We start from the raw sequence: 10816 nt of genomic DNA on the forward strand, positions 1-10816 counted from the left end.
AAAACAATGGAGTTGCACTTCCTATTGTTGCTGAAATGCCTAAGGTCAACACAATCTCCTGGTATAAATTTGCAGTTGCACTTTAGATCCTCTGAAGTTGCAAGTCTAGAAACTTTGAACTGGAAAAGATCAGTGAAACAAGGCTTTTCAGCTTTAATTGAAGTGGCTCCTCAACCTGCCTTACAGCCATGGTTGTGGTGTGATGTGGAAAATGAATATTTAATAATTATTTATCCATCTCATGATTTGCATGTACTTTTACAGAACAGAGCAGTTTGATTTGTTACTTGGTTGTTGTATCTCTTATTTAGGATTCACTGGCACTGTGAAAACATTAAGCACAGTGTCAGTGGATGTTTTTCATGAAATTTCAGAATATGCTTCAGCATGCAATTAATTGTGATTATATATTTGCAGAGATATTTTCAATAGACAATTATGAATATAAACTCTGTTGTTGATAGATGAATGACATGTGTGATGTGTGTTTAGGCCTGTTTGGAGATCCAGTAAAAAGGAAAGCAGTGGTAGATGACAAGGTAAGAACAGAACTCAACTGTCTGCTGTATTAAATCTGTCTACTCTAGACACTGTACTCTGACATTCCTGTTCTTTCTTTGTACCACTCTGTGTGTGCAGATGGTAGAGATCCTTTGTCAGTTTGCAGAGAATGCTTTGAAGAAGTGTCCAGAACAAGGCAAGATCCAAGTGATGGAGCAACATTTCCATGTAAGCTCACATGCCTTATAGAACACACCTCACAGTGTCCAGTCTGCTGCACAGTCAGCACAGTAACAGAACACAAGACGCTGAGCCAGTACAGCAGAAGTCTAGAGAAAATACAATGTGGATATGGTATATTGCTAACATTGAATCATCATGACAGACAATGTAGTGCTTCAAAGTAAACCAGCATGGATAATTAAGTAATTGAACATTTTGGGAAATTTGACATGTATTTCAGTTCATAACTTGCACTGGATTATCTTGTAATGAAAATGTGTCCATCATAAATAAGGTAGCTCGCAGAAGTCTGTGCTGCACTGCTAGTGCAAACCTTTGCTAAACACTTGTGTGTTGTGTGTGCTAAAATGAGTACAAGCACACACACACACAGGTACATACACAACTGAATGCACTCAAAAAACTGATGATGATGATACAAAACCTCTGCCTCAGTATTTCTCTGAAACCATCACCTAAAGACTATTCTATATTGTGTTTTGAGTTGTTGACAGTTGATTACAGTGTGTATGCTGCAGTATTGCCATGTTATTTTTATAACTGTTTTATATTTTCTGTAAAGACGTGTTCATGTGTCTGTACATATAGAAAACTTAAAATTCACATTATCACATGAAATTGTTTTAGTTATTTTTGTGTATGAACTCAAGGGAGAGAAGCTGCCTGAAACAAGGTGGCCCACTACGTGTTGTTTTTTATTATAGATCCCAAGTCGAGAAGTTTGGTGGGAGTTTATTTGTCTGTTATTTGATGGGCTGAGCAACATGCCGGCTAACTTGTCATGGTTTTAACTGTTTGTAGTCGAATAGGAATATAAGGAAGGAATATAACCTGTTTTTATGTTGAGTGTGTGGGTGCAGGTGAAGAGGACAAGAGGATACTGGAACACACTGCCATCTCTGTGTCATGGGTTCAACTCGACCAAACACCAGTTACTGAGGGGGTGTCCCACTGATGACCTTATAGACTTGCCCATGCTCTTACACTCACACAGATTCATTACTAAATTCATTAACTAGCTAGTTGTCAAATAAATGTTGTTGTAAATTGTTGAGTAAAATTTTAATATATCATTCTGAAAGGTAATACATAGCAAATAAATATAATGTGAAAATAAGTAGCAAATAAAGTACAGGTACCTCAGTAAGTGTAAGAACCACAGACATGTACTTTAGTATAGTACAGCAAATATACCTAATTATGTTTCACCACTGGTGAAGAGGTACTTGAGTTCATCTGATACTCATATTTGTATTGTATATGTAGTTGACAGTATGTGTGAATGTAGAAAGTCAAGATCCCTGTGTCCATGAAGATTCCCTTTCTTTGAGGGGGGGCTGGAGTCAATCCCAGCTGACACTGAGTGAGACGCGGGGTACACCCTGGACAGATCAGCAGTCTGTCACAAGACTGACATATAGAGACAAACAACCATTCACAATCACATTCACACCTGTGGGAGATTTAGAGTCACCAGTTAACCTGCATGTCAGAAGAGTAACCGAACGAAACCCACACAGGGAGAACGTGTGAACTCCACACAGAAAAGCCCCGGGCGAACCAGGGTTTGAACCTGGAACCTTCTTGCTGTGACTCTAATTTGTTGTTTGTCCTCTCTAATTTGTTGACGTGATTCATTGAAGAACATTATTGCAACATCAGTGTCTCTTTCTGTGGTGTGCTCAGGATGTGATTCCAGTCCTGGTGGATTACTGCCTTCTGCTGCAGAGAGCGTAAGTATATACATTTGTATGCAAGGGTTTGTCCACCCCAGAGTAAATTACATATTTTTTTGTAAGTGGAAACAGGTGTACTTCTCCTGCACTGAAGTTCAGCCTGGTGTTTAAAGTCTTCAGAACCAAGTCAGAAGAAAGGCAGTGTGGCAAGGAATGTTTAATGCATGGGTTTCAAAAGTATTGAACAGTTTTTGTTAGTTTGTTCTTCTGTTTGTCAAAGCCAGGCCTTACTGCATTTGATTGTTTTCTTATTTTCTTTTATTTGTCCTTTGTGATGCACTTTGTAGCAGTTGTTTTGAAAGGTGCTATATTGATGAAATGATTATTAATAGGAAACCTAATTTTAGCACAGTAACCTCCAAAGGTGGAAAGTTGTCTCTCTCTCTCTCTGTCTTTCTGTGTGTACATGTGTGCAGCGACCTGCTGTTCAACCAGCTGTATGCTCGGCTGGCGGAGAACACGGTTGCTAAGGGTGTTTTCCTGGAGTCGCTGGAGACGTACATTGTTGCAGACCGCCTTGGTCACCTCACCACACCCATCATGAGGGACCTCCTGGCTCATTACCATAGCAATGGTATGATGGACAGCCTGGAGAGATGCATTGTCCATCTGGATGTCACCAGCCTGGACATACAGCAGGTGTGTGTGTGTGTGTGTGTGTGTGTGTGTTCTAAGTAAATAATGCTGTCCACAGTGGTCTGCAGCAGTCAGTTGTGAAAACAACAGTTAGCCTGTTCCACTGATATCTTTTTCACTACAGGCCTTGTGTGTGTGTGTGTGTGTGTGTGTGTGTGTGTGTGTGTGTGTGTGTGGTGTGTGTGTGTGTGTGTGTGTGTGTGTGTGTGTGTTTGAAGGTGGTTCGAGTATGCTGGGAGAACCAACTGTACGATGCAATGATCTACGTTTTCAACAGCGGCATGAATGACTACATTACACCTATGGAGGTAAGTCCTCGGCCAAAGAGTTTCATCACTTTCATCATGTCAAAATTGATGCAAATTTTTAGTTAAATTATATCCAACAGAATGACTTTAATTTCTGTTTGATTTAAATGGCAATATGTAAACAAAATACAGAGCATTTAACCTTTTAGCCTCCTGTCACTAAGATAAGCTGTTTGGGGCCCCTATTATTTCCTACAGAGGCTTTGTGAAGCAAAGGTAGAGTTGAAAACATTGTGTGGTTTAATGTGAGTTTTTGCCTTGGTTTAAACTGTTTCACTTGCTGGGAAAAGGCTCTAGTTTGTCTTAATTTCTGATGAGAATGTTCCTAAATAAACTTTCTATGTTAGAAAGCTTCAGTTATAGCTGGTCAACTGCTTTGGGCTCTGTACATGTTTGCAGCCTTCTGAGCCGTGCGATCATCAGGGTCACATGACTCCACTTTAATACTTGTGAAATTATAATACACACTCTGCAGTCTTAATGTGTTATTAACACAGCAGGAGTCAAAAAAGTGATGGGAAGTGAGGTCAGATGATGGAGCAGGTGGAATACTGAATACTGTGGTAACAGCAGCCAAATATACAGTCACAATCAGATTCACAATCTAATCAGTTTTTAGTCATCTGTTGAATCTATTTTTGGACATCTACTATGTGCTGTTAATGCGAACTGTACATCAGATCCTCATCAATAATTGACTATACACTCCTCTATGTCTCTCTACTTCATGTTTATATTTCAGAAGCTCTTTGCAGTGATTGGACCACCACTTAGGGAGGGGAGGAACCTAACAGGTACGGTTGGAAACCATGCCCCCCCACAGAACCAACAGCTTTATACTCCTGGATTTCTGAACCTGGGCCACATGTTTCACATGTTTTTGGGTGTAAATGATTGATAGGGACAAAAATCTTTGCAATCAGAGTGGTGTACCCAGAACCGCTAAAATGCAATGCAAACAAACAATGCAATTGTCCACTTCGAAGAATGTCCACTAAAGTGCATATGTTTGCTATCGACAAGCTCAGATTGTTGTTATAAGTGCTGGACAACATTAATGGATAAGATTCCTACAGAGATAGAGCTTTTTTGGGAAATCACTTGAAGTATCTCAGTAGTACAGAGTTTGAAAAGCACCTGCAAGTCTGTAACTGTGCTCCTCTTCTTGGACAGATGAAGAAGTGGTGATGGGAAACAAACTTCTGGTGTACATAAGGTACGTTCACACAGATATCAGTTTATTCCTCAGTCCAGTGGTCTGTGCATTTGGCATACATTATGGCCAAAGGTTTAGTTTCTGTCTGTAACCGCTACTACATTTTCACTGTCAAAAAGACTTTCACTGTACATTATACTTATTAAGTACCACAAATGTGAATGCCAGTCAACACATAAACATTGTATTTGATTGAGTGTTCTAAGGCCTAAAAAAACCATGTGTTGCCACAGATTGTTAGGTGGGCTCTGTGAAGTAAACATACAAAGCTGGCTGCTGCCACAGGCAGCGTATAGGCAGCAAATGTTAGGAGTGTCAGGGTGCTTATGGCACACGTGATGGCTGAAGGAGATGGAGATGCAGAGAAAGAGAGAGAGAGGGAGAGAAAGGAAAATAAAAATGCAGAAATACATGTAAATTGTGGTTGCTAATGCATGCCCATGTTGCCAGAAGATCATGTTTAATTGTGATTCAAGCATTCAGTTGAGTTAATAACAATAATGCCACTCACAGCTGCCTGCAAAATGTATATAGTATCCTACAAACTGTTTATACAGTATAAAAATGTTGATTGAAGTGTGCACTCACCTGTGTGTGTATGTTGTGTATATAGCTGCTGTCTTGCAGGCAGGGCATATCCTCTGGGAGATATCCCTGAAGACCTTGTGGTTCAAGTCAAGAACCAGGTATGAAGATAATGCAAAGTTTCCATAAGCGCCGGCTGCCAGTCCAACTCATTTAAGTCCAGTTGGCTACTTAATTATATTCATTTTTGATTCTAATGAAATAGTTTTGATGAACAAGTTGTAATCTACTGTGCTTGTACATTTATGACCACTAGTCTCTGCTTCAAAACAACTCAAGCGGTTGGTTACGTCCTGCTGAGTAGAGTGGAGAGTTGTCTTCAGTGTTTGACAAATATTAGCAAAATAGTAGATGACGGTAAATATTGACGAGTTATGCAAACTAATGTCAGATGCCCTAAATCATGTTTCAAAATAAATTACGATACAATGTGGAATTTCCTGCAGTAACATAATGATCAACTTTGTGTTTTTCCACATCACACATCACCACATATTTTATCCATAGTTCACATTTTGGCCATGCTGTCATAGGGTAACTAGATTCACATGTTTGATTATTTTAGAGTTGTTTTTGGCATTTAATAAATAATTTAATGTCAGACCAATACACAGGCTACATAACACATGAGATAAAAAATAGGATCAAATTTACTCTGAGTGTGTGTGTGTCTCTGTTAGGTGTTTGAGTTCCTGATCCGTCTTCATTCAGCTGACTCGTCAGAGGAGGAAGAGGTTTTCCCATTTATTCGTACTCTCCTCCACTTTGACACCCGGGAGTTCCTCAATGTCCTGGCCATGGTGAGATGTTTGCATATTATTTTAACTCTTGTGATGCTGGTAACTACAGTGCATTCAGAAAGTATTCAGATCCCTTGACTTTTTTCACATTTTGTTATGCTGTTGTTCATGCTAAAATAAAAAGAAATATTTTTTTCCTTCACCAATCCACACTTAACACCCCATAATGACAAAGTGAAAACAAATTTATTAAGAAGGAAAAAACTGAAATATCACACTGACATAACTGTTGGTACCAGAGATGGGAGAAATGACCATCACTGCAACACAGAGTGGGCAGACAGAAGTGTCGCCTCAGTGACAGTTAACAAGCTGCTGAAGGACTCTCAGACTGTGAGGAACCAGATTATACTTTCTGAATGCACTATATGTATTTAGTGAAAGACTGTGTATTGAATAGTATCTAACAGTAGACCATTAATCTGAATCCGTTCCATTTTAACACCCTCACTATCAGTAGAAGGGTCAGTTTACCTGCTATTTAATATGTCAAGCAGAAAAAATCCCACTCTCCACCTGGCTGGTTAACAACATCCAGACATTAGAACAGGGAGGGGGGTCTAGTGGTAGGCAGGTGTGTAACATCTTAGTTGCAGTTAACTGGTGTGGTACGTGAAGATAACATTAATAATTAGTTTAACTGACTAGTGTTTCTGGAGCTGATTGGCAGCGTTTAATCATTTAGTCATCTAATCATACACATCCCAATTATTTCTGGAATCCAACTCTAATTTTCATACATCTTGTATTGTTGAAACTAATAGTGGACTACACTGCAAAAAGTGAAGTGTTCTTTCATATTTTTTTCTGTCATTTAAGATATGATTCTTACTTCATTCTAGACATTTGAAGACTTCAAGAATGACAAGCAGGCTCTTGAGTACCAGCAGAGGATAGTAGACATCTTACTACAGGTGAAATCACAAAAATAATTCTCTGTCCTGTTGTATTTGCTTCACATAACTGTTGATAGTGCAGACAGCTTGGAGAGAGGTGAAAACAAGGTGATCTTGCAGAACCATTTCCAGCACAAATCTTTTTGTTTCTTTGACTACAGATCCAAAAACTGGCACTACACAAAACACAGAGACATGGCCATGTTATATAGCTGGAATATTCATATTCCTGTGTATTTCAAACCCAGCAACACACTGAGATATCATTTAGCTCACCTGAAGGACTGCATGTCAGAATGGTGACAGAGCTATCTTGACTGTTATCCTGGATAGAAATGACCGATGGTTTCAGAGATCTGCTATTATTATTAACTACTGTTACAGTCACAGTTTTCTCAGTATCTTTTTCTTTGCCTTGATCATTAACATGTCATTCTTGTTATCTAGGTGATGGTGGACAATCCAGACTTTACTCCCTCCCAGGTGGGAGGGCTCTTCACCTTTTTGGCTCGACAGTTGGCCAAACCAGATAACACACTTTTTGTGAACAGGAAGCTCTTTGATCAGGTAACCAATCAGCAAAGCTTAAGGTGCAGGGTACCAAAGGACAGGAAAATGAGTTAAGTAACAATGCAGTGAAATGTGTAGAGCTTTTCTGTCTAGACTCCACTCTCCCAAAATGTTTTTGCACCGGTTCATAATCATCAGTGACCACAGCCACTTTTCTCATTCCAGTGTGTTTGTAAATCTACTGAGAAGCAAAATTTGAACCCTCTAGAAGGATAGTCTCTCTCAGCTTCTCATATGCCTGTGCCGCCCGTGCTCACCATCACCTTAGACTTAGACTTAGACTTAGACGGACTTTATTGATCCCTTTGGGATGACTCCCTCGGGGAAATTACATTTCCAGCAGCAAATACAGGCAGAAGATGTAAATAAAATAGGAAAGAATATAAATAAAATATCCATAGGATATATGTAAAGCACACCGTCTCTTCACAAGAAGAGTAAGAAGAGTAGAGGGAAAAAAAAAAAAAAGTTAAAGAGCTAAAAAGAGCAAAAAAAACTACGGAGCTACTGGAGAGGCAGCCGTCTCCCACAGCGCCAAACTACTTATCTACCTATCAAAAGATGTTTCCTTTTGATGAGCAAACTCAACAAATACCAGACAGGAATAGAAATACTGATGATACACTTCAGACACCAACTCTCCGGCAGATAGCACAGCTGCTTTTACCACATCATAGTCAGATGATGTCTCTTTATCCAGTCCATGCAGTGAAAAAGTTTTCGCCAATTAAAAGTTTGGATCCTTTTTGTCTTTGTACACCATTCTATTATTGCCAACTACAGTGCCTTGCAAAAGTATTCACCCCCCTTGGCATTTTTTGTTTTCTGTTGCCTCACAACCTGGAATTAAAGTGGATTGTTTGAGGGTTTGCATCATTTCATTTAAAGAACATGCTTACAACTTTGAAGATGTGATTTCTTTTTTATTGAGAAGCAAACAACAAATATCTCAAAATAACAGAAAACTTCAATGTGCATAACTATTCACCCCCCTAAAGTCAGTACTTTGTAGAGCCACTTTTTGTGGTAGTTACAGCTGCAAGTCGCTTTGGATAAGTCTCTATGAGCTTGCCACATCTAGCCACAGAGATTTTTGCCCATTCCTCAAGGCAAAACTGCTCCAGTTCCTTTAAGTTGGATGGGTTCCGCTTGTGAACAGCAATCTTCAAGTCTGACCACAGATTCTCTATTGGATTAAGGTCTAGGCTTTGACTAGGCCATTCCAACACCTTCAAATGCTTCCCCATAAACCACTCGAGTGTTGCTTTTGCAGTATGCTTAGGGTCATTGTCCTGCTGGAAGGTGAACCTCCGTCCCAGTCTCAAATCACTGGCAGACTGAAATAGGTTTTGCTCAAGAATGTCCCTGTATTTAGCACCATCCATCTTTCCTTCCATTCTGACCAGTCTCCCAGTCCCTGCTGCAGCAAAACATCCCCACAGCATGATGCTGCCACCACCATGTTTCACTGTGGGGATGGTGTTCTTGGGGTGACAAGATGTGTTGGGTTTTTGCCAGACATAGCGTTTTCCTTGGTGACCAAAAAGTTCAATTTTAGTCTCATCTGACCAGAGCACCTTCCTCCATACAATTGGGGGAGTCTCCCACATGCCTTTTGGCAAACTCAAAACGCTCTTTCGTATTTTTATCTTTAAGTAATGGCTTTTTTCTCACCATTCTTCCATAAAGCCCAGCTCTGTGGAGTGTATGGCTTATTGTGGTGCTATGGACAGATACTGCAGCATCTGCTGTGGAACTCTGCAGCACCTTTAGGGTTACCTTTGGTCTCTGTGTTGCCTCTCTGATTAATGCCCTCCTTGCTCAGTCCTTGAGCTTTGGTGGCCAGCCCTCTCTTGGCAGGTTTGTTGTGGACCCATGTTCTTTCCATTTGATGATGATGGATTTGATGGTGCTCCAGGGGATCATCAAAGATTTGGATATTTTTTTTTAACCCCATCCTGACTTGTACTTTTCTACAACTTTACCCCTGACTTGTTTTGAGAGCTCCTTGGTCTTCATGTTTGTTTTTTTTAGTGTTGCCTCTTGCTTAGTGGTGTTGTAGCATCTGGGTCCTTTCAGAAAAGGTGTATATATACACTGACAGATCATGTGACACTTAGATTGCACACAGGTGGACTTGATTTCACTAATTATGTGACCTCTGAAGGTAAATGGTTGCACCAGAACTTTGTAGGGGCTTCATAGCAAAGGGGTTGAATACCTATGCACACGCCAATTTTCAGTTTTTCATTAAAGAAAATAGATAATATACATATTTTTTTCTCAGTTCACTTCACCAACTTAAACTATTTGGCGCAGATCAATCACATAAAATTCAGATTAGAAAACATTTAATTTACAGGTTGTAATGTAACAAAATATGTAAAATGCCAAGGGGGGTGAATATTTTTGCAAGGCACTGTACATCCCATTTAATTGCTTTTAACATTTGAATTGTAAAATTGTGACTGTGTGGCAAATTTAATGTAAACTCATAAATGAACTGAAGCCAACTGAACGACTGAACAAAGTTGAATAAATGACAGCCTTGAAAGATGAGATCTGGATGTAACGTTTCAACATAAAACATGTCTTTATCAAAGTATGGAGAGGCAGTGGTGATCATAGAAACCATCAAATCATCACTGTTATCGTATGCTCCAGATCTCATCTTTCTAGATCAAAAATCCATCTGCACAGATAAAGAGGTGATTCTACCTCTCTTTAAATGCTCCACTTTATTTCTTCTCTCTTTGTCAAATGTTTAAATGATGTGATCTTTATTAATATCTCTCCCTTGTTATATGATATATATGATTTAATTGATTTGGGTTGAAATTGTTAATATGGCAGTTATTTGTTTTCATACCACATGTATTATATGTAATAGTTGGATACCTCAAACAATACTTTGTTTATTGCTGACTTACATGATCAAAACTAGTGTAGCCATCAGTTAAAATTTCTGAAAACTGTGGTCTGCTCTGGCTCTGTTTCAGCACTTCAGTTTAGGCAGTTTTTAATATATATTATATATATATAATATATATATATAAATAGAATAACCAACTGTTATTACTTTGTCTTCCCAGGTTCTGGAGTTCCTGTGTTGCCCAGACGATGACTCCCGACACACTGAGAGGCAGCAGGTTGGTGAAGAATACAGAGAAAAGGAGAGGATATATGTATATATGTAGAGGATATGTATAGATATATATATATTCTATGTATATATTCCATGTTCTACACACACACACACACACACACACACATATATATATATATATATATATATATATATATATATATATATATATATATATAT

General features: G+C 39.0%; 1 protein-coding gene across 1 annotated transcript in view; it reads left to right on the plus strand.

The window, feature by feature from the left end:
• Positions 1–10640, plus strand: part of LOC108888811 (vacuolar protein sorting-associated protein 8 homolog) — a gene marked incomplete at its 3' end in the record, with an annotated part of 37348 nt that extends 26708 nt beyond the window's left edge. Inside the window, 12 exon segments of the mRNA XM_051067314.1 lie at positions 493–539; positions 640–729; positions 2431–2477; positions 2897–3119; positions 3335–3424; positions 4167–4218; positions 4598–4640; positions 5254–5326; positions 5906–6025; positions 6868–6939; positions 7369–7488; positions 10584–10640. Of these exon segments, the coding sequence (XP_050923271.1) occupies positions 493–539; positions 640–729; positions 2431–2477; positions 2897–3119; positions 3335–3424; positions 4167–4218; positions 4598–4640; positions 5254–5326; positions 5906–6025; positions 6868–6939; positions 7369–7488; positions 10584–10640 (1034 nt within the window).
• Between the last annotated feature and the right edge of the window lie 176 nt (positions 10641–10816).

Source organism: Lates calcarifer, unplaced genomic scaffold (genome assembly GCF_001640805.2).
Source record: "Lates calcarifer isolate ASB-BC8 unplaced genomic scaffold, TLL_Latcal_v3 _unitig_1413_quiver_1076, whole genome shotgun sequence".
Lineage (NCBI taxonomy): Eukaryota > Metazoa > Chordata > Actinopteri > Centropomidae > Lates > Lates calcarifer.